Raw genomic sequence first — 25,119 nt, 5'->3', positions numbered from 1 at the left:
TCTGTATGAAGTTGTTTTATGTCATCATCTCATTAAGCAGAGTCAAAGACAATCATTTTAGCAAAGGGGTGAATAATATACCTATTAGAAATATATTAAAAAGTGTTAAAATCTCCGAAATATAGCCTATACTTGCATTTTTCCTACAAACTTGATTTTTTAATAATAAATCATTGTCTCCAATACTGCTGTCATCACATCAAGCATTTTAGAAAACAATAGCATTATTGTGGGGGGAAAAAAGTATTTTTAGTAGTAAAAATCATTTTAATACAGAAACATGAATGGTACAATTCAGAACTTTTATCAATAAAGTGACTGCTAGCTTATCCTCTTTTCCTCTAAAAAAGTAAGAAAAGTTATGCTTATCATAAATCCATGTCATTACTTTTACTAAAATCTGTGATCAAGGCCACTTATTCAAGGACATATAAAAAAAATAATTTTAAAGTTTCATTTTGCAAGAACTATTCATATCTAGCTTTACAAATATTCACATTTTCTCTTTAGAAAAATGCAAGAGTAGCCAAATATAATAGCACTACCTTTTTCAATAAAAAAGTTTTAAGTCATAAAGAATGGCCAAAGATTTAATTCCAACAAAATGAAGGAATTTCTTTACAGATTGAACAGAATTACTGTTTCGCACCTGGGAAAATAAATGGAGATCACACCTGCATTTTTTGCATTGAAAAAATGCAAACACAACTTCCTGATGTATGATAAAAAGAGGAAACGGCCTTGTGTGAAAGTCAGCTGCTCGACTCATTTGATATTTTCTGTGTGTATAAAATATATGACCCTTCCCTCTCAGGTTTTCATCCCATGTGGAAAGATTCTGGACTACTGCAAATCACAAGTGGCCCTCATATCACATGCATGTCACAGGGGAAATGTCAAATCAAAAAAACAAATGAAATGAAAAGTGATGCAGTGATATTTTAGCTTAATTTAGTTTACCTGTCTAAGGTGTGAGAATGTGCTGACAGAACAAAATCAGTGTCTTTCAGATCATCTTGACAACAGACTTCATCATTTTTGCTGAATGACTTTTAAATGATGGTGCTTTGGTGATTTTACGTGATTGTATGAAATCAGTTCTCCAAACGTTCATTGCATCAACTATGAAAACATTCTGGCAAGGTTCTCTGAAAGTTATAAACAAACATTCTTCCAGTTATGTTAATAGATTGTACGTTCAAAATTATCTGGTCTTTAATAATGTTCTCAATTCATCATTCATAAATTTTCTAAAAGATATTAGTTGGACGTTCGTTTAACTATTTTTAAACATTAATACTTACTGTACTTGCTTCAGATAGTTTAGAGAAAATGTAAAAATAACTTTCTCATAATCTTTGCCAAATTATTTGTGTTCAGCAGAAAAAAGCACCTCATACAGGTTTGAAACAACTTGAGGGTATTTTTTTTTTTTTTTCACATTTAAAGACTGGACATTTGGAACGTTTATAGAGCACTTAGAAAACATCCCTATTTTATATGCTTCAAAGAACATTTCAAAGTATTTTAACGTTTGTGTAATGATAAAATGGAATGTTCCCTTACCATTTCCCTAACATTCTCATAACATTCAGAACATTCTTAACTTAACATGAACATCAGCATAATGTTCCTATTATTGTTAGCTGGGCTAATGCTTCATAAGTTGCACAATCCTTTTTGTCTTCATTTTTAGCACTAGACCACTTTTTTAACTAGATCTAATGCATTTCTTTTTGTTTTGCTTGTGAAGTTTTTTGCTATTTTTCTTCATAAAAGACAACGTGCACACTCAGAATGCTTTTGGCTCCACTACTCACCAAGTGCAGAAAACATTTGCTCAAGAAATGTACATTGTGCTTTTATCTCTACACCGAAATAGAAGTAGATAAGCAGAGAAGGAACGCCGGGGATTTAAATCAATTATGCTCCATTCTCATGTCCATTTTCCAGGCCACTGATCCATGCTGCCTGTCTCTGACAGTCCTCCACAGCCTACAGGGTAAGCAAGCTGAACACAAGCCGCCTGGGCAGAGAGAGTGTAATGATCCACCCACCACAGTCAAGTGCATCTTAACCACTGTGCAGCCTAGTTAATTGCACAACTTGCTGCCATAGTGAAAAAGACAGGGAATGCACAGGGAATGTGTATTATAAGCGTAAACAGACTGATATTTCAGATGCATGTCTGGAGTCATACATAGGTCACTTTTTAGGATCCATTGGTGAGCAAGTGATGCAATGCTAATCTTGCTAACATAACAGCATCAATATTTATGTTGATATTTATTTAACTTCTGCCATATTTTATAGTCTCTTCTAATAAAATTTTATTGCCCAAATAGATATATAATATTCAGCCAGATTGATTTAACTCATTAGCTTTTGTAAGATTGAGGCAATTTCTAAAATGCCCCCAGTAGACTTCAGAAGTGCTTACTTAATATAAAGCATGTCTGTAAATCAACCTAATGAATCAAATGCAATTGCTTCGGTGTACTTAAAGCTGACAATTGATTTTGCAGAATGAGAGACGCATATTTACAAATATGCATGCACTGCGAAAATTGTGTTTGTGAATGTATTCAGCTTGCTGAGTTGAAAAGTGGAGTTACTCACTACCTGAATGTTTAATGCACTGGCACTAGAGATGTAATGCAATGTTTTATACTACATTTACACACCTGATTGCTCCACAGAGCCAATGAATTTCCACAACTTTTTAAGACATGATTACATGCAAAGCAATTATTTAATTAGAAAGCAATATCAAGCCAATTAAACATTATCAAGCTGAGCATACCTAGAAAAAAATATATAATAATAGTGATTCTGAACAAAAATATTTCTTTCAGATTTACAAACATGATCATTAGGCTACTAAATAAAATAAGATGTAATTTACTTTTTGACAAAAAAAAATAATACAATTCAGCCTAAATAATTTTATAATTTTAAAATTCATTAAAATAATTACAATTTTAAATATTTAGCTTAAACCATTTTAAGTTAGTATTGCAGACCTACATAAAAATAGTTTTTGCATGATTTTGAGATTACTAAAGCGTATATTTTATTGTAAAGTTTGTACATGTATTTATTCATTTGACTGAATTCATTTCTGAACAAATAAGTTTAAGATAAAGATGTTATTTTTTTAAATGTATAGCATTTATAAATAGGAATGGGTGTGCATTGAGATTGCGCCTACTGCAAATTGCACAATTTATCAACTGGAGATTCAGTTGCAAATCTGCAAAAATAATTACAGCACAATGTATGCAAATATATGTGTTTTCCTCTTTCCAGGCATAAAAATACATTGTTTATTCAATTTACAGAAAATGCATGCTAATTCTTCTTCTTTTAGAAACACAACAAAGCATGTCGACAAATGAGAAACTCTCTCTATTTTAAACTCAAGTCAGTGAGGGCCATCTACAAACATTTACAACTTCCCAAAAATACCTGACTTGTCCCTCTAAAATCAGGTGATTTTTCATTTAATATAAACATATCTCTGCCAGTCATAATCCCTCATGATAGCATGTTGGCCTAAAAATTGTGAAATACCTTGTATATACCAAGCTGATGTCGAAAACATCTACTAAGATGCACATATCTGATCTTCTGTGTCTCTGCTATGCTTTCATCAATAAGTAGCTGAACACTGTATGGAGTGCTCTGTTAATCAAACTGCATATTTGCTGAAAAGTACTCAAGATATCAACCACACCTTTACAAAATACGTCATCAGAAAAGACCACAAACAGCTCATTCACACTTTGGTAAGGAAGCATCTGTCAGTGTAAAACACACCATTGTCTGTAATAAATGTGAGCTTCTGCAGGACTGCTGGTGGCTTTTGTGAATGTAACAGCGGTCTGTATTGAAGAGCATCATCCGTGCAGGTGTATTATGGCAGTGTATTGTGTGGGGGATAAAGGAGCACTTACCTGTTTTCTCTTTGATTTCACAGAGCACGCTGAACAGAGCCGCTTTCATTCTGTGACAATTCAGCCCGTGCTTTCTTTCAAGAAAAAACAGGAAGGATACAGAATAACTGACCATTCATAAATATCATTAACACAGTGTTCTGCATTCAGAGTTCCTCTGCTGTGCAACTAAATTCATCACCTTGATTCCACTTGATTGCACCTCACAGCACCACGCAAGTTTAACCAGTGTTTCTCAATAGGAAACTTACATTATTATGTTTCATGTGCTTTTATAGAATACTTTTCTTTTAATGTGTTAATGGCATACGTTTACATAAAACCATATTGTTATGATTAAAACAACACCAGTGTGGTAAATGTATTATGGTGCATAGTGTCTTGACTTATAAAGTGATAGTCTGCAACAAATGACACTATATAAGAATATTTTGTACAATTGTTAATAATAATTAAACACCAACTATATATTTTTTATAGTTTTGTTGTTCTATTTATTTAAAGTATTTTTTTTTTATATATTTTGCAATACTATTTTATTATTAAAATATTATAATGTATTTATATTTATACTTTTGCATATTACCTTTTACAGTTAACCGATTAATATGTATATATATACATATATACATACATAAATATATAATTGTGTTACTGTTCACATTCCCCTGAAAAGCCTAAAATTGCCTGTTTAAAGTGACATCATGCCCTGCTGTAGGATATATGGCGTTTTAAATTAGTTTTATCTCTTTTTTTTCCTGGACAGCAACTGTGCAAGTGCTACAATATTTATTTATTTATTTTTTTTTTGTGAAGACTTTAAAAAATGTACGTTTAATACCACACTAATAAATATTCGCCAGAGTAAAAAGTGTGTCGTGCTTGTGAGCTGCTTGTAAATACACCTTATTGTTATCAATATATTGCACCAGCATGGACAGCTATGTAAAGAGTCATTGTAAAACTAACTTTGCCTGAGCCTCGTCCAGGCTCTGGTCGGTGATGGTCATGATCTGATGCAGAATGTCTCCGATGTCCTGCTTGTTTCTCGCGTCGGTTCCGTCATGAGGCACCGGTAAAGCCACCGGGTGTCCGCTGAGGGTCACACCGACCAGGGTCTGCATCAGATGACTCTGCTCATCCATCCTCCGCCTCAAAGAGCTCTGACTTTTTTTCAAATCCACACACGAGAGATTTCGATGCCGTCTTGAATCAGTGCAATGGAAATGACGGATGCGTAAGAGTCCCGAGTGCGCGGAAACAAAAAAGTGCTTTAATAAAAAGATCCACTGATTTCCAGTATCAGAAACAGTCTAGTGCACATATGCTTTTATACTGTTCATCGTTTACCTCGTTGCAATGTTTTTTTCAAAACGTTATCCCATGCAATCCAGTGGCAGCTTCTGCAAAACTTCAGAAATCCCCCTCTATTTGATTTCCATCCTTGAATAGAAAATTAATTAGTTATAAAAATGGGTTGCATATAAGCTGCTATAAATCATTGGCTTTCCAGTGTTCTTTCTTCCTGTTGTTGAGCTGTGGAATAACAGACAGGTTGTTAAACGCACACCCCGCTCCTCTGGATGATCTACAGCAGATGTAATGGGTTGTGAGAATATCCGTGTGGATTCCCGTGTGCGTCTCGAGCGCAGCAGCTCCTCCTGATGATGTACCCACTTGCACAACAGTGTGCAGACAGTCGCTCCGCCCACCCGGGGTCTGCAAATGTGCATCTGTGCTCATACATATATGTCCAAAGAGTCTGGACGATGCTCAGTCAAAGTTTTAAAATGACATTACATTGCCGCCAACGCTTATCCAATGTATCAATAGCAATTTATTAACACGAGGCTTCTTCGTGCGTCACCTAAAAAAAAAAAGTATATATATATAATTTTTTTTTTTTTTTTTTTTTTTTTGTCATACGATATGGGGTAAGTTGTCACACACAATTAGTACAATACCATTTATATGTATTTGATATCCCCCATCCTTGTCTACCTCGACATCTTATTCTATTCTATTCAAACTGTAGCACACCACATAAAAAATAAAATAAAAAAAACTGTCACTTATTTTTTATTATTATTATTATTATTATCTCTGTGTTGAAGCCTCTGTCGCTAAAACAAAATCATTATGTTAAAATACTTGGCAATAAAGCTGTTTCTGACTCCTGATCAGAGAAAGTTATTAATTGTAGATATTGTATTTTGTGAAGTTTTGAACATGCCTCTTAATATAAGAAATTATAAAAATAAAGAAAAAGGGCAAATTAAAAGGAATCAGGTAAAATAATCGCATTAAATTAAAACAATATTTAAAATAACACAATACAAAAATAAAAATAAAATACGATAAAATAAAATAAAATCTCTCTGTTTGTCTATCTATTTTATTAATTGTTAACAATCTATCTGTGATTGGCTGCGCGTCTAGTCCATCCCTTGTTCTAGTCTAGAGGGTGTTTCCCATAGCGGTCTACTTCCGGTATGAGGGGTAAACCCACAGGAAGTAGCCTACTGGACCACCAACACAGGAACAACAACAGAGTAAACAGACACGTTTATTCTGTTTTTGGGACGATATCTCCACAATTATGAGATGAGAAAGTCCAGTCAGTGCCTCGCTCGGACGGTGTGGCCCGTCTGTGATGGTTTGAGCCGCTGTTATAGGCACGAATGAAGGTAATAATGCGCGGATGTTTGAGGCTCATCGAGCAGATTAGCACGAGCTTTAGCGGGGCCCGACCAGCGCGTCCACTCAGCTCTTACTACGCTTTTTCCTTCCAAAAATATCAGTAAAATGTAATGTTATTCACATTAGACAGCAACGAGAGTACATGTGTGACCAGCTCGCCCTCATAACGAACACAGTTAATGTGTTTAATGATCAGAAATTGATAGTTTTCTGGCTAATTAGCATTTAGCATTATTTGTTATTTTGTTTATTTTGTTATTGTGTGGTGTAACAATAAGGCATGGGTGTCCTTGCTTATGTCCTGTGGTGGTTAGGAAGGCTGTTGGTTGTCTTTCATGTGACAGGAGCGATCATGACAGCTAGTTAACAGTTAGTAACTAACCAACTGTGTGTGTGTTTGCTTTACTGTGTGTTGCTATCATCAACATCCTCATAAGAACAATAATAGAGCCTTGAATACTGGTTCATGCATTAAACCTGTGTGTATCGTCCTAAACTTCAATTTATTGAACTTTTTTTGGCACAGTTTACTAAACAGAAAAATGCAATTTGCAATGTTGGCCAAAAAATGTAATTCGGATCGTTTGTAATGTAAATTAGTGAGATCTTATATAGTAGTATAAGAGACTACTGACATCAAATATGTATACATTTTTTTCTTTTCATTTATTATGAAATGATGAAAAAAAAGACCTCTGACACTAGCTTGCTCTATTCTTTTTATATTCTATCTGTTTAAATTTATTATATTATTTAAAAGCCCTTGGTACGTTTTCTGTGTTTAAGCTAACAGAGACTTGTTATAGCACTTGTGTATCATTGCTCTTTTGTTGTTTTTGATTGCTTCCATTGTCCTCATTTGTAAGTCGCTCTGGATAAAAGTGTCTGCTAAATGTCTAAATAAATATAATCGGTCACTTAGTTAAGATTTCACATCATAAAAAAAAAGTTAAGAATGAGATCAAGGTGGATGTTTTTACATTTATGTTAAAAGACCTCTGATTTACTAAACATTTTAAACTATCAGTCAGACGAATGTCAGTAGGTTGTGAACAGCAGAATTTTCAGCAAAGTTTTAACCATGTAGAAATTTGCATATCAAGAATGATACATTAGGCTTTATAAACTTAAAGGGTTAGTTAACCCAAAAATGAAAATTATGTCATTAATAACTCACCCTCATGTCGTTCCAACTCGACAGACCTCTGTTTATCTTCGGAGCACAGTTTAAGATATTCTTACGGGTTTGGAACAACATGAGAGTGAGTTATTAATGACATAGATTTCATTTTTAGGTGAACTAACCCTTTAATGTATTATGCAAGTCACTGTATGATATTTGTAGCTTAATGCTTAATCATCTGGTCTGTGTTACCCTGCAGGCAGGCATCCATGTCCCACCATGGAGAGGAGAAAATAACCCCAAAAAGAAGGAAAAGAAGACGCTGCATTGCTGAGGAAATCTTCAGCCTCTAACTCCAATCCGGACGGAAAACCGGAGAGTGCCAGAGGGGCGAGGGGCTGGTGTTCAGAATGGCTTTCCTCGACAACCCTGCCATCATCCTGGCCCACATCCGGCAGTCGCACGTGACCAGTGATGACACCGGGATGTGCGAGATGGTCCTGATCGACCACGACGTGGATCTGGAGAAGTGCCATTCGTCTGCGGCGTCCGCTGGTGGAGGCTCGTCCGGGGGTTCGTTTGGAGACGGCAGCGGTGGAGGAGACGGCCAGACCTGCGATCTCTCTCAGTCTGTCGACATCACCTCCAGCTGGGACTTTGGCATCCGTCGGCGCTCCAACACAGGCAAGTAGCTGTCTGACTCTCAGACTCTCTTCTTTCGGTGCTTTGAATCCAGCTTAATGATGCAGTTGGTACTGGTAAAAACGAAACGCCCAAAACCTTCTCACCCTTGGTTTTAAGATCGTTAGATGAGACGAGAAAAGCAAATATTTCCCAGTTGCACTTTATTTTTACATTTGCACAATTTCCAACATTTTTGTGTGTTTACAGCTTTCGGCTAGATTTGTTACGAGAACCGGTTGTGAACCTGTTGTCACAGAAACTTGGAAGGCTTCCCTGTAGCTATTCACCTAAAGTAAAAGTTCAAGGATTAACTTTTAACTCTTAAGTATTAATTAATCACTGCCCAATTTTTTTTCCCTTAATTTTGTGTCCATTTTTCCGTGTGTTATCAAAAATGGTATTGATTATCTGTATCATTCAAGGCATTGTACTGAAGTTAGAAATTCTTTTGTGTCACTCAGCCATTTAAAACGTAGATCAGTTTTTTGATTTATGAGAAATGTAGCATTCCATCACTTACTCCTAAATGGCCTGCAGTGCATGGGTGCCGTCAGAATGAGAGTCCAAACAGCTGAGAAAAACATCACAATAATCCACAGCACTCCAGTCCATCAGTTAATGGATTGTGAAGTGGAAAGCTGTGTGTTTGTAAGAATCAAATCCATCAAGATGTTTTTAACTTTAAAACTGTTGGCATTAGATTTTAGATTGTGTATTTTTATTGTTGCTGAAAATCTGAACTCATTTGATGATTGGCTGTTGAGGGCCATAAATGCAATTGAGTGCAATTGAAAAAAATGCTTCCTAAATAGAGATCCTTCATAAAACCTGAAAGAATTGTTAATGCAATCCTTAAGGAGTCAGAATCTTTAAGTGGAATCAGAATCAGAGCCAGAATCTTTCATTTCCTTATTCCCATCCCTGCTGCTTACTGATTATTATAAATAGGCTGAAATCATGGAGCGAAGCAGAAACTTAGGCTGGACTTAAACACTGTGACCTGGTTTCACTGACGGGGCTAAGGTTAAACCAGGATTAGGCCATAGTTCGTTTAGGAGATTTAATTAGCTTTTATAAATGTGCCTTAGTTTAAAAACACTACTGATGTGCATCTTGAGACAAATCAGTGACAGTGACAGATTTTAAGATCAGTAAGTGCTAGTTTCTCTCAGTTAAAACAGACCAGACATGCATTTACCACTGGGACTAGGCTGAAGCCTGGTCTGTGAAACTGAGGGGAAGTCCTTACTGTATCAACCACTCAGAATTGAGCAGGAAAAATGATCTGTATTTCTGATTTACATAAATAAAAATGAAATTTTACACACTACGTACAATTTAAAATGAAATGAATTGTTTCTTAGGGGTATTTTATTTTGTTATCTGATTTTTTTCTTTTCTGTGATCAAGAGTTAAACGGATTGTGCTTGTTGGTTGGGAATGCTGATCATATTTTGCTTTGGATACAATATGACAGTATAGAATTGGGCATAATTATGTGAGTCTCATTATGTTATGCTTGTTCAAACAGTTGTAGGTCAGTGTAAGGACTGATATACTGATGGCTGGTTATGTTGAGGTTTGTTCCTGAAGTCATTCAGTTTCAGTCCGTACCTTTTATCATGGCAGCTGTTGAAATGCACATTAATCCTGGGCTAGAGATTGATCATCACTAGCACTCCAGCACTGTTACATTGATGAAATGGATGTGGCTTAGCTCTGGTTTTGGGATGCTTTTGTCGGGCTGGGAAATATTTCTCTATTATGAACAACCTGTGCCCAGGACAAAAAGACAGTTTCGTGAGACCTGAGCCAATTTAATGGGGTTGAAATCCAACTACGTAGGTGCTGCAGACAATGAAAAAAAAAATAATAATAAAATAAACAAAAGCTGTCACTGGGACGGTGCCCTTTCAAAAGGTGCTAATTTGTAAGTTTTGGGTACTAATAGGTATCTTTAAGGTAGTAATATACACCCTTATGGGGAACAATGAATAAATAAATACAATTTAGAACATTTAATCACATTTAAAATATAATATATAGTCAAACTAAAATTTTGTTAGACACCAGATATAGTTTTTGATATTTTTTTAACTAGTAGGCGCAGGACACTATAGTTCATTTATGTGTTTATTAAGTGTTGATAGCAAAATAAAGTGAACTGTGACGTATTATATTCAAAAATTCTTCATACAGTTGATTATCGGTAATATTGATAAAAATTTGGGACCAAAAAATTATTCAGACACTTTGACCTGACCATGTTTTGCTTAAGTGTCTGACATAAATTTTGTCCTGTCACATTTTATTATAATTAAATGTTGAAGATGTTTTAGAAAATTTAGAACCATCACTTTTTTTCAGAATTAGTATATTGTTAAATTTGACATATATATATATATATATATATATATATATATATATATATATATTATATATATATATATATATATATATATATATATATATATATATATATATATATATATATATACCTGTTACACTGAAAGACAATGGAACATTATTTCATCCACATTTCGACGCTTTATATTCACAAAGGTTTTTTGAAACAAAGAAAATATGCATTTGACTTTTATTTACCATGATTTTTATGCATTTAAAATCACTTTTTTTATTTTATTTTTGATGTAGCCACGTCTCATATGAACATAAATATATATATAAATAATGATAATGCTCATATAGATATAAATAATGCTAATTAAAAAATTCTGTCTAATTTCATGTCTAGTATAATAACTGTCCAATAATGTGAATCTTCAAAGCTCCTGTCAGGCAGGGTACAGTCTAACATACACACTGTGAAGTGGATAAGATACTTAATATATGTTCTTGCTTTACTGTTGAAGCAATAGTCACCAAGATGAAAATATAATTTCCTTCTAATGTTGCATTTCAAATTTCAATGTGACACATTTCAAAATGCATGAAGCGTTTGCCTTCACATTTGTGGATGAGAGTGTATTTTGTGCTTTATGGTCACATATATTTGCGCTGTGCATCTGTAATTGTGCTTTTTTTTGGCACTGTGGGGGAAAATAACCTTCATGTGGAACCTCTCAGACCAATCAAAACAAGCAAAAATCCTTAAAGAGAAAGTTTTGCCATTTAAGCGGATTAAATTTGCATACATGCTGCATATTTGTACTTGCTCTCAAAATAGCAGCCAAGTGCTTTCTAACCAAACACTTGAAGTGCACAAATTGGACTAGTTTTAATGTAACATGTTCCAAACACATTAAAAAGCATACCAAACGAGGAGCAAATGCAGCTTGAAGACTATATGTGTTTGTAACAGAATGTTTAGAATTCATTTTTATGTGTTTTGAAAATAAAATATAATGTACTTCATGACCTCATGAAGTAAATGGAAATGTCTTGTACTTCTGTGTAGATATTCTGGTATATCCACTGACCTGAATGAGTAAGTTGAGAGCATTTTAACACCATTCAATTTCAGTCTTTTGTTTTCCTTTGTGACATTTTCATGACATTTTAAAAATTCTCATTACTGTAATGGGGAAAAATATGGTATATAAAAATATGATATATTATTAAATTAGTTTTGTAAAGTACAAAACTTAAAGTATACATCAAGGTAGTATTTGCTGGACTAGATTTAATAATAATAATAAATAAAATGATTGTGTAGAGACAGGATTAGCAGCTTTTCTATGTTCTAGTAATGAAGAATGAGTTTTTTTTTTTTTTTTTTTTTGAGGGGATAATAATAATAATGTGTTTTATAAATCTAACAGGTCTTAAATAATTTCACAATAAAAAAAGAAAAAAAAAAAGAAAATCTATTTTAATTTTGAATTGAAATATGATGTGGGCACTTCTTTGGGAGCTTATTGAAGAAGAAAACCAAGACTAATTTAGTAGTGCGCCAAGTTTGACATTGATTTGTTATGACAAGCGCTTTAATATTTAAATGCATTTCTAGTCTAAGATTTATTATAGATTAAAAGGTATGATAACCCGCTGCAGGTGAATCCAGCCCTTGTATTTGATAATCACTGTTTTAATATGCATGAAAGGGCCATACCACTGACACTGTTAACAGATCAAGGTCTTTTCATTTAAAGCTCAAAGATTGGAGCGACTGAGGAAAGAACGACAGAACCAGATCAAGTGCAAAAACATCCAGTGGAAAGAGAGAAGCTCGTCTCAATCAGGTACAGTAGCCATACTCCAAAGAGAAGTTTGCTTTCATTTATTTCTTGTCCTCTGAATATTTTGTCACACTATCTTGATTTAATTTTTTCTTTGTAGCAGACGACTTGAGCTCACTTTTTGAAAAGAAGGACTTTAAGGACAGGCCCCGGAGCACAGGCAGTAAATCCACCCTCTCGCTGCGACTCGAACAGTGTCCTCAGCAGCTCAACAACCCCTTCAATGAGTACTCCAAATTTGATGGCAAGGTGAGCACTTTTGTGTCTAGACTTAGTACAATTACAGGCTGGATTATCCTTTAATTCTGAGGTCTTTCAAAGTCAACATGAATTAAACATGTACTTTCTCAATAAATGTCCATGGTCTGGAAAACTAAATAAAATCTAAGCTTCCCTTTGTGATTATATATAATTTGACTGGTTAAAATATATATTAATTTTTAGATTTACTTTCCGTATTCATTTAATTTTAGTTAAAGATTTAGTATTTTTGGGGTAACGTTTTAACATTAACTAAGCAAGAACAATCCTTCTACAGCATTTATTAATCTTATGTTAATTTCATCTTTTACTAATGCATTAGTCAAATCAAAAGTTAACAGTAGTTAATGCACTGTGAATTAACATGAACTAACATTAACAAAGATTAATGAATACAGTAATAAATGTATTGTTCATTGTTTGTTCATTAATTAATGCATTAACTAACATTAATGGAACCTTATTCTAAATCGTTACAGTTTTTGTGTGTTTTTACCATTTATAGAATTTTTAGTATTAATTATTATTTTTTATAGTAATTATGTCTAAACAGTTTTAAAAGTTGCCTTTTTTATATGTATTATTTTTCTATTTTTCTATTTTATAGATTATTATTATTTTTAATATGGTTATTGTTTCAGTCAACTATAATAAACCTGATCATTATTAATTGGTCATCATGCAAGGCTGAACATTTCCTCTCTTGCATGATAAAAAAATGTACATGGTCAAGAAATGACTTCCAAACGTAATGTTTAAACCTCACCTTTAACAGAAATTGTTGAGAAACTGCTGGTGTCATGCGGTTTTCTCTCCTGTCTCCTTGCGTTAGGATCAGCTCTTGGCTTTAACACCTTCACAGGAAAGAGAAAGACTGCTGTTTTAATTTTTTTCACAGACACAGTAGTTTGTCATTGTGCATCACTTACAGCCGCCTTTATCACCTGTTCCCCCTTTGCCTCTTTAGATTCATGTTTTTACATTCTGTTTTCTGTGATGTGAATTTGTCAGGAATGCAATAAGCCTGTTCCACTTCCAATAACATCTTACAATACAACCCAGTTATATTAATGTTGAGATATTAGCAATATTCTTATTTGCTAATCTTTTTTATTTATTTACCATTGGTAATAAATATTTGTGATTCTGTTAATTTTGAATGTATTTTTATTATTAGATTTTTTTTTATCATCTATTATATATTTATATCATATATATTATATACTTATATCATAGATGATTTAAAAAATATCTAATATATATGTAGATAGATGGGTAGATAGATAGATTTTTAGATTATAAAAATATGTAATGTATGATTTTTTTTTTTATTGCTTTTTTGCTACTTGTAATGACAGTTTAAGAGAAAACTAGATTATTTAGAGAATAAAGATCATTAATAAAGTCAGAACGTGACACAAACCAAATTCAAACCTGCACCTACAGAGTGTGCACCAAGGCTCAATATAAATTTTAAATCTATTTTCTTACTTTTTGCTTTGAATTTTGCAGTATCTTTTCCTTTTTCTTTTCCAGGGCCATGTTGGTACAACGGCAACCAAAAAAATTGACGTCTACCTCTCAATGCAGTCGACCCAAGAAAAGCTTCACCCCATGACGGTGGTCACGATGGCCAACGCTCGGGTCCACGATCTTATCGGGCTCATCTGCTGGCAGTACACCAGTGAGGGCCGCGAACCCAAACTCACGTTAGTAGAAAAAAGCTTTTTACACATGCATCCTATATAAGATGTTGATATCTCCACGTGATCCAGTTCTTGAAGTGTTAAAGTTATCCTGAGTGCATGGCTTGACTCTCCTAATTTGAAAATTTAGGAGCGCTATAAAATACTTGAGCGAAGTTTTTCCATAATAAAAAGAGACGAGCATACATTTAATTTCTAAATATTTGTAAACTGTATTTATTTAATAATTATGTAACTATTTATATTTTAAACATTGACTTAAGTGCCAGATGCATTTTGTGTACACAGAAAAAATATGTTATGCGTAAATTGTGATATGCACAATTAAAATGATAATGTTTTAGATTTAGGATGTAAGAATGTAAAATTGTTTAATCCTCACATTTTTATTTAATTAAATCATCACCTATTGAATTTTAATAATCATACTATTATTATGGTTAACTAAAACTAATTTTTGTTACAAAAAAAGTTAACTAAAATGAAATCTAAAAACGTAAACTTAATGAATTTCAGTTAGTATTTTTATAGCCAAGGCAAACATTTATTTTCAATTATTTTAACTTAATGTACTAAAATAATGAAAACTTGAAAATACTAAGTACTGAAATAAAACTAATAAAAAAAAAAACTATACAGACTTTTTGGAGAAGAAAAAAAAACAAAATTACTAAAACTTTAAATTCAATTTTAATGAAAGCAGAAAATATAAAAATAAAACCTAATTCAAAATATCAAAGTTTTTTTTAAAATAATACTGCATTAAGCTATATAGCAATTCCTGATTTCCAGCTCCAAATTTAAGGCTTCTAAAAATTATAAATAAGACTTTTGTTATGCCATTGTTATTATTATAATTTTCTTATGAAATAAAAAAATACTTTAAAGAACAGTGGGAACCTACTTTTTATTCGCACATGTATCCTAAATACATTTTGCACACATCTATTTTTATTCACAAATGCAAGTGAAGTGCTCGCACTCTCGATCCCTGCTTACTGTATACTTGTTTACAGTGCCTTAAATAAAATATGTTTGTTATCAACCTGCTTGGAAAGTGCTGCTCCCCGAGTAATGATCCTTCCCAGAGGCATTTATATTCCTTTCCCATCTACCTCTGCTGTTAATGCCAGTCTTGACCTTTCCCAGCAAAGCCAGGGAATCCCCTGGGTTTCTTTCTCATCTCCTCATTCAGTACGTCTCCGAGGTTTGCTGACCGAATAGTGCAGGAATTTTCTCCCTGGTACAATATGAAGATTTATACTTCGGTCAGATTGAGGAGAGGGTGACCATTAAAATAGAGAGGAGACCAGGAAAAAAAAAGCAAGATTCCCTCTTGGGCAGCATGGTGCCTCGCACAGACAGTCTTGGTGGTTGATGTGAGACCTGATTGGCATATCAATGAGTGTTTCCCCCTGGAGGAGGGTCAGGCTGTAGTGAGGAAGAGATGCGGGACTTGTGTGGGGTTTAAATGAGTCGGCTACCTCCGTTCGGCTCTAGCCATTACTAAAAAGCTGCTTTTGAGTGAGGATCAAGGTAAAGGGATGCCCCCTCTTGAATTCAGAAACAATTCTTTCAAGACGTTCAGATCGCTGTCAAGGTGAGCCAACAATTTCCCAAAAAAAATCCCTCTCTCCTATGGTTCTGCCAATCCAGTTTTTGAGTATTTTATTAGCGTGAACCCCTTTTGCATCTGGTATTATCATCCAGACACAATCACAAATTAAATTGAGTCAGGATGACACATGACTTGAATTATTGTAAGATTCACACTGCAAGGTCTTCATGACAAACTGCCAGAATAAAGGTTTGGTTTTTGTTAAATAAATGATAACAGGAATTATTATGATTGCATGCTAAATAATAATTTTAAGGAAGAGTATTTCCATGTTTTAACCTGTACAATATACTACTTTGTTTGACCAATATGTTTTGTTCCAAATTGTTTTCTTTTTGATTACATTATAACATATTTATTAAGTTGTTGAAGTTTGTCAGTTCATTTCTTTAGACAATTTTTATGTTAAATCATAGAATTCACAATCCAGAAAAAAATAAGATCCTCAAAAAAACAGTCCTCAAATACACACCGCAAATCAAAAGACTTCATGACAAACTGCCAAAATAAAAGTTTGGTTTAATGTGAAGAAATTATGACAGCCATATATTACTATTGTAAAGTGGAAAGTTTATTTTGTGTTCGAACCCAATCCCAAACTCACTCCCTGATATTAGATGGCTTTTAATGAAAAACAGAAATACCCCGGTACACATCGAATCCTATTTGAACTGCAATTCCTCTCCATAACAACTCCCTCTTATCTGTTTTTTTATAGTCACTGTCAGGTTTGTCATAAAGCCCTTTTGTTCAACTCCAATGAGACCAGCAGCCCTACATGCATCTTGTGTTGATGCATCTTCTTGGTTTACTTACTTCCTCCAAAGATTTAACCATGAAAACCAATGAAGTTAACTCTTCCCAGTGCTTCTCTTTTGATTGATACTCATTCTGTGCCAGGCTGCATCCCAACAAACCCTCAATGACTAGCCCCTGTCTAAATGCCCTGACTCATAAATTGTGTCTGGGTGCTTTTGTGTGATGTTGTTCTCGTCAAGGGTCGGGAGAGCGACGTTGGCCTTTATCACCAGTCCTTCAGAAACACTTTCACACAGACACAAACTAAATAATACACAAGTCGCGGTTTGGGTAACTTGTAGTTTTGAGAAATTATATTAATACTTTTTGATTTAATGGTCAGAAGTTATGTCAGTATTAATTATTTATTAATTAAATTACAATAATATTTAAAACGCATGATACTTGTTATAGAATTTTTCTTAAAAAAAAAAAAACGCAATGCATGGAGCACAATGCTAATTTGAAAATTATTATTTTATTTTTTTAATAAAGGGATTCAATAAGTAATTTGCAAGAAAATTATTTAGTTTATTAAAATATATATTTATAAATATATATTTTTTACATATTTCTTTAAACTTCACAAAAATTTTATTGTTTTTTAATTTGTTTAATTTGCTTTAATTTGTTTTTTTTTGTATGCCTTACTAAATTTATATTAGTAAATGGTATTAGTAAATAATATTATTCTGTATTATTAACAAATTACTATGATTTAGTTTTATATAGTATATTATATATAAATTAGTATACTAATTATAAACAAGTGTGAACTACACCTTGACTCTTATTTTGTAATGTCTAAACTTTACTATTGCCAGCTGTTCATATAAAAGATGGAGAAAAATGATGTACTCTTATAGACAGTGTATTACAATATAAACATCATAATTCATCAACACTAGATCTTAAGCAGTCGCTTGCCATAAATGCTTGGCTTTCATCGATTGTGAAATGCTTTGAAACTGCGAGTCTGAAGAACGCGTAATAGTGCAGTGTTTTTACTTTCAAAATGTGCAGCTCTCATTTAATCATACACTTTTGAAGTTTACTAATCACATAATAACCACATTAGCTTTTATTGTGAACCCTGTTTTTTCATACACAAATGTAAGACTTGAAATGATAATTGAGATGTTTGGAATGCCATTTAAAATATTTTATAACCTTAAATTTGAGATTTTTTTAAGGATCTGCAGGGCTTTTTTAATTCACACATGTGCTGATAGATGCAGTTTACAGTTTGTGCACATCTGTTTTTATCACAGATGCTAGTGAAACACTCTTGCTCTCAAGCCTTTCATATGCTTAGTTGCTTAAAAATAGAACAAGCTAATAGGAAAACAGGATTTTACCTTATTGAAATAGGAAACAAACTTTCATTGACAACAGTTTGATCTCTCTCTCATTTTCTCCTTTCTTACCTCCACAGTGAAAACGTCAACACTTACTGCCTCCACATCGCTGAGGATGACGGCGAGGTGGACACAGATTTCCCTCCGCTGGACTCCAACGAGCCCATACACAAGTTTGGCTTCAGCACGCTGGCTCTGGTTGAGAAGTATTCCTCTCCTGGACTGGGGCCCAAACAGTCACTCTTTGTTCGAATGTAAGAAAGCTACTTAACTCTGATTACTTGGGGTGTGCACAAATAGTTGATTATTCGATTCAAATTTTACTATGTTTAGCTTTGCTGGCTGTAAATGCAGGTAATCCATGATACATCCTAAGCACGCAAGCTAAAAGTTAGTTTTAACTAAAAGCACTTGTTGGCGCTGTAGAGTAAGTTAAGTTGATTGTGTTTGATCACAGAATGTCGTTGTCTGCCTTGTGAAGTTTGGAATTACTTTGACTAAATGGAATCTTGGAATTCATTGGAATCTTACTAAATGATGTTACAAAATGGAATTACTTTTAGAACCTTATTCACTTTTTTGATTGTTTACACACTTTCTCATCTAAATGAAAACCTTGAGATACAACGTAACGTTGTGCATGATGCCTAAACATAAGCTTGTTCAGAAAAGGTGACAAAAATGTGATTATTACGAAATAACGTCTTTCTCGTTAAACGTCGTTTTAAATAAACGAATATTCGTTTTCACTGTAAATGAATGAATGCATCTAAAGTTAACAGGAAACCTAAATTTCTTTGATTTACGCTCATGATGTGATTTATACCTAATTCAAGTAAAATGGGTTGGTAACAGTTTTGTTTTGATAAACTATATCTATATAACATTTGGGTCCGCACTATTTTATTTTTGAAAGAAATGGATATGCATTAAATTGATCAAAGGTGACAGTAAAGACATTCATTATATTATTACGAAATATTTCAGTTATAAATAAATGCATTTTTTTCTTTACATTCTATTTAGCGGAGAATCTAAAGTTAACCGTTTTCAACATTGAAAATTATAAGAAATGTTTTTTTTAGCAGAAAAACGGCATATTATTCTGATTTCTGAAGGATCATGTGACACTGAAGACTGGAGGAATGATGCTGAAAATACAGTTTTGCATCACAGATATAAATTACATTTTAAAATACAGTCAAATGGAAAAAAAAAAACTATTTTAGATTGTAAAAATATTTCACATTATTTCAGTTTTCACTGTATTTTTGACCAAATAAATGCAGCCTTGGTGAGCAAAAGAGAATCTTTAAGAAAAAAATAAAAAGCTTACCTATCCCAAACTTTTGTCCAAAGGGTACAACAACCCACATTTTCTAACCGTCATTAAATATTCAGCTTATTCACTAGAAGCTTGTTTTGGTGCACAGCCTCTTATAAGGTTCTTATGAGAATTATCTGACTGTTTAACCCTTCAGTGAATGAGGTCTTACGCACTCGTTGGAGTTCCCCCACAGGCCTCTCCATCACACTCTTAGCTTTGTTTTGTGTGCTCTCAATCAAATTGTTGGTCTTCTGTGTATTTGGGCTGATGTCTAATCAGCTGTTTGGTTAATGTGTTTCTTGCTTAGGTTGTGTGACATTAGCACCTATTAACAAATAATCATGGACATTTTATTAGGAAATAACGAGACGTTTAGCAGATTGGAGAGATTTGTTTTCCCAGTTATGTCAACTGTTCCTTCATCATCATATCAACTGTAAAAGCAACAATATACAGTACTATTCTAAAGTTTGAGGTCAGTACGACTAATAGAAGGATGCATTAAATTGATCAAAAGTGACAGTAAAACATTTATAATGTTACAAAAGATTTCTGTTTGAAATTCAATTTATATTCTGAAAATATATATTATGGTTTCCACAAAAATGCAACTATTTTTAACAGTCATATTAATACTGTAAATGTTTCTCGTTAGAATGATTTCTGAAGATCATGTGACTCTGAAGACTGGAGACTAATGACGCTGAAAATCCAGCTGCACGTCACAGGAATAAATTATATTCTTAAATATATTGCTATAGCAAACTGTTTTACTGTAGATTTAAGCTTAAGTGTTATTTTATTATAATTATACACTACTATAGTATTTATTAATATAATATAATATTATATACATATTTTTATATAATAATTTTTATGTTTATATTAGGTTTTAATTTTTATTGTATTTTTTATATTAATTTTAGTATTTAAAAAAAACTAAGTTTTCATTTTATTTAAGTTTTAGTATTAGTAATACTAAATAAAAAATAATAATAAATAATAATTTGTCAAATAATGTAAATGTTCCTATAGTTATATATATAGTTAAATCGTATTTAATTCCATAAATGTAAATCTATATGCTAAAGTGTGTATATATATACTTTAACATATAGATTTACATTTATGGAATTAAATAGGATTTGGTAATTTGCTCATATAAATGCAGCCTTGGTGAGCAAAAAAGACTTTTTTTTAAAAAAGAAGTTAATAAATAAAAATAAAAAAGACTCCAAAGGTTTGAATTTTAAATTTTGCTTAATTTTTTTTTTCGGGCAAGCTGCTTATCACTTATATTTTTTTTATTGCGTTTCACGTGTCTTTGTCTGTAGTTATTTGTTCTTTATTCGTCAGCTTTCAGCCGTGGGCTGGTATTCGGAGCTCTCTGGGTCAGCTGCATGCTCCCTTCATGAGAGGACCACTGATGTGGCACTGCAGGACCCTGGGCGAGAACTGAGCCAGCGCTCGGCCCTCAGTGGGCCCTCAGTAAGCCATCGGGGCCGACGACCTCTTCTGCCGGATCCCCGGCCTGATGTGAAGCCTGTCAGAAGCCCTGGCCCGAGGCAGACGGGTCAGGACTGCTAAATGGAAGTGGACAAGCGAGTCCTCTGTCCAGAAAGTGTGCGCTCTCTGGTTTTGACCTCGGGTTGTTGTTCTGTTGATCAAGTCTATCACAGTGATGCGTCCATGTGCTCAAAGTTTGACTCGTTGACTGGCCCTCGGCCCCATGTGTTGAGGATGCACTCTTAAAGCGAGCCACCCACTTCTGAGTGCAATACTGTGTGCAAGACTTTCTTCTGATACGATTGTGTCCGCTCTGTTTTCACTGGCAACGCCATACTGTTATTCCAGAGTGATTCTCTTTAATCATGGAGTGAATCAGTCAGATGACACATTCGCTTACTGATCCACAAGTTATGTTTCTTATTGAGTCAAGAACTGAAAATATTAGAATGATTTCTGATGGATCATGTGACACTAAAAACTGGAGTATAAAAACTTTTTATATTTATATTTTCATTGTCTGCCTATCTGGGACTTCGGTATGGAGTTAAAGGTTGATATTATAACTTTTTCGCTAGTATTCTATCACATTGTGAGTTTATATTAGCACCTTTTGTTGTTTTCTCGTGGTAACTGATGGAGCATTTGGACACGGAAGCTACGTGACGTCAAATTTTAAAAAGCAAATAGAAAACAGCTTTTTTTAATTTGGAATAATACTTTACAATATAACAATTTTACTTCATTTTTATCATTATCTTAATAAAATGCGAGACATTATTTGGTGTTATTTTAGTTTTAGTTTTTATTTTAATTTTAGTAAGTAGTTTGTAGTATAAGTAATTTTGAGTCAGACGACTCATTTCCTGTAGTTTCAATCTCTTAATGAAACATAGTAGTAGTGTTATTTTAATATAATTATATACTACTATAGTATTATTAATATTTTAATTTCAGTTTTATTTTCACTATTATTTTTATTGATTTTTTTTTAAAACCTTAAAAAAAAATAGTTATTGCATATAGAAAATGTCTTTTAGTTTTCATTAATTTTATTTAAATTTTAGTATTAGTAATTTTAGTATTCCACCTGTAACTTAACAAAAATTTGACTGTTGGCAACTAACTGAAATAAAATACGTTGTTTTTTTTCAATTATTAAATTGTACCAATGTTTCTTAAAAAAAATTAATATATACACTTTTTATTTTATTTTATTATTAGTAGTATTTTGTTTAGTTAAAAACACTACTTATTAGAAAATAACTATTTTCTTTTATGGCATTAAATAAGGTTTGGTCATTTGAGGTCATTATTCCATAATACAATGATATATTACAATAATAATGGTATGATCACATTATCACTATGATAATTTATTCTTTGCAGCCATAAGCGCAGATTTTATCCAGTAGTTTTATTTAGTTTCCTCTGGTTGAACTAAGAAAACCATTAAAATACTATTAAACCCATCATGAAGCTAATTATTTGGTGCCTTATTAGTTCATCTATTTGAATCTAATATGCTCAGCCATTGGTTCAGACTCGAAGCACAGTCCTGAGGTCAAAGGTCATGATCTCCGTGCCGATGCTCTTTTAGACAGGAAGTTCATATTGAATGCAAACGTTAAGAATTTTTTTAATAATGACTGACTGATTTCTTCCTCACACACAGAAACGCCGCTCATGGTTTCTCCCTGATCCCAGTGGACAGCCAGAAAGTGACCATGAAGGATATTCTGCAGAAGGCCCTCAAAAAGAGGAAGGGCTCCCAGAAAGGATCAGGTGAGACATCTCAAAGATTCACGTCTCACTTCATGTGAACAGATGGCTGTGTTTTATATTGCACTGTTATTTTAGTATTCTTTATATACCATTATAGTATTTATTCATATTTTGTTTCGGCCTTTTGTTGTTGTTGTTGTTGTTGTTGTTGTTTTCATTTTAATTCTAGTTTAAGTTTTGGCAATTTTATCTATTTTGTTATTTTTATTTGTTTTAAATATTTCTATAGCTTTAATCTATTTTTATTTCAGTTTTTGTAATTGTAATAATTCATCTTAATTCAGATAGTTGTCGAGACAACATTAAACTAATTTATATTTCATTATATTTTGTATTTTTTACTAGTTATTTTTATTATGTTTGTATATTTATGTATATATTAATATTATTATATATTATATATATATATATATATATAAAAAAATATTTTTATTACACATTATTATAATATATGTAATATTTTATATTAAATTATATTTTATAATTTTAATAGTTCTATTTTTATAATGTTTTATAGATTTTAGTATCTAAATATATATTATATATACATATTTTCTTTATAATTTACATAGCTTAATTTTATATTATTAGCATTATATATTTTTATATATTTATATATATAATTGGTGCTTTGCATACATATCAGCATGATAAAATCTGGATTTTTTTTTTTTTTGCAAGAAACCTTGACTAATATTATAAGTGCACTTATAAAAATAAAAGCTGGAAGGAGCTCAGCAAATGGTGCCTTTGAAATTGTCGTTCGAACAGTTTTTTGTGCATGTAGTTAGAAAGTAAGTGAAGCCGTCTGCTGTGATTTAGCCCAATATCCGTGGCAATGTGCCGTCCTAATTTGTCATCGCCGAACAGGGCTGAATCTGATAAGACCAGAGACTTTAATACTAAAAGTCACAGGTAAGGGATCGCCCCTTTGACGGCCGTGATGAGCCGGGACAGCGTGAGATAAGAGAGGTGAGGAGAGGAGATTGAGCCGCAGACTGACTCGGAGACGGAGAAGTGCACACAAAGAATGGAAAGCAATGGTGCGGGAACAAAAGTATATTAGAGAGGAAATGGATGAAACGCAGTGAAAATGATGGCGTGTGGAGAGCCACTGGAGCCTCATCTCTCCTGAATTTACCACACACTGAGGTCACGGCCTGCAGCGAGAGCGGTTCGCTTTAGTAAGGACGCTGGAGGCTAGCGCTGTCAGTTTAAAGAGGCTGTAGTCTTCGCTTCTGTCTTGTGTGGATCCACACAGCCTCATCAGTATGGATCACATGGTTCTTCATCAACACCAAACTGACTGTCTGTAGCAGCAGATCTCAACCTTTGTGAATCCAAGACACCCTGTTTTCTAAAACATTTTTTATATTTTTCTTTGTTACATAAATTTGAATTATATTAAAATATTAGTTAAATAAGTTAGTTGAAATAAAAGTAAATATTTATTACGTTTAGTAAAAAAAAAAAAGTGTATTAATTGTTAAAATTATTTTTTTGTTTTTATTATATTTTTATTAATTTAAATAAATATTATTAAATGAATAATATATTATTTATTTTTCCATGATTTTTTTAATGTAATTTTTTATGTTTAGTAGATAATTGTATATTTTTATTAATTGTTTACATTATAATTTCATTATATTATGTTATATTAATTAATAACAATTTTTTTTAATGTTTATTTTTTTTTAATTTTAATTATATAAATTTCAGTTCAGTTAACATAATTTAATAATGATAAATAATTTCCAGAATTCAAGAATGTTTTGTTTTTTTATGCTTATTTTTTTATTATTAATACTAAATGAATTAATAAATTTAATATTTTTTTATATTATATAGATAGATAGATAGATAGATAGATATACACACACACAAACATTTTAGAACTTGACAGAGCAAGGAAAATAAAGTATTCTCAAGATAGAATTTTCTATCATTATTGTTATTAAAGATTTTTTTATGTATTTAAAAATGATATATTTCAGCAATTTAAGCCATCTTGCGAATATCTTTGGTTTTGATTTGTAGATGCTATTTTATAGTCTCTTTTAAAATAGTCAAGTCTTGAAATTTCAATGACTTTCCT

At 32.6% G+C, this 25,119-nt stretch overlaps 2 protein-coding genes across 4 annotated transcripts in view; one reads left to right on the top strand and one right to left on the bottom strand.

Annotated features, from left to right (window-relative positions):
* Nucleotides 1-5,710, bottom strand: part of LOC113073306 (pre-B-cell leukemia transcription factor 3-like) — a 40,832-nt gene extending 35,122 nt beyond the window's left edge. Inside the window, exons 1-2 of one of the 2 annotated variants that reach the window (XM_026246212.1) lie at nucleotides 4,926-5,710; nucleotides 3,957-4,030 (exon numbers count right to left, since the gene is read on the bottom strand). In XM_026246212.1, coding sequence (XP_026101997.1) covers nucleotides 3,957-4,030; nucleotides 4,926-5,101 — 250 coding nt within the window. In that variant the 5' untranslated portion in view covers nucleotides 5,102-5,710. The remainder of the gene's footprint in view (nucleotides 1-3,956; nucleotides 4,031-4,925) is intronic. The other variant, XM_026246207.1, reaches the window with a different exon arrangement.
* A 746-nt stretch (nucleotides 5,711-6,456) lies between these two features.
* Nucleotides 6,457-25,119, top strand: part of LOC113073292 (target of rapamycin complex 2 subunit MAPKAP1-like) — a 29,655-nt gene continuing 10,992 nt past the window's right edge. Inside the window, exons 1-7 of one of the 2 annotated variants that reach the window (XM_026246192.1) lie at nucleotides 6,457-6,643; nucleotides 8,039-8,463; nucleotides 12,576-12,665; nucleotides 12,766-12,911; nucleotides 14,460-14,632; nucleotides 18,481-18,657; nucleotides 22,912-23,021. In XM_026246192.1, coding sequence (XP_026101977.1) covers nucleotides 8,190-8,463; nucleotides 12,576-12,665; nucleotides 12,766-12,911; nucleotides 14,460-14,632; nucleotides 18,481-18,657; nucleotides 22,912-23,021 — 970 coding nt within the window. In that variant the 5' untranslated portion in view covers nucleotides 6,457-6,643; nucleotides 8,039-8,189. Of the gene's footprint in view, nucleotides 6,644-8,038; nucleotides 8,464-12,575; nucleotides 12,666-12,762; nucleotides 12,912-14,459; nucleotides 14,633-18,480; nucleotides 18,658-22,911; nucleotides 23,022-25,119 lie in introns of both variants that reach the window. The other variant, XM_026246185.1, reaches the window with a different exon arrangement.

Source organism: Carassius auratus, chromosome 5 (assembly GCF_003368295.1).
Source record: "Carassius auratus strain Wakin chromosome 5, ASM336829v1, whole genome shotgun sequence".
In the NCBI taxonomy this organism is placed as follows: Eukaryota; Metazoa; Chordata; class Actinopteri; order Cypriniformes; family Cyprinidae; genus Carassius; species Carassius auratus.
The sequence above is the reverse complement of the archived record's forward strand: the minus strand, read 5'-3'. Positions and strand labels throughout refer to the sequence as shown.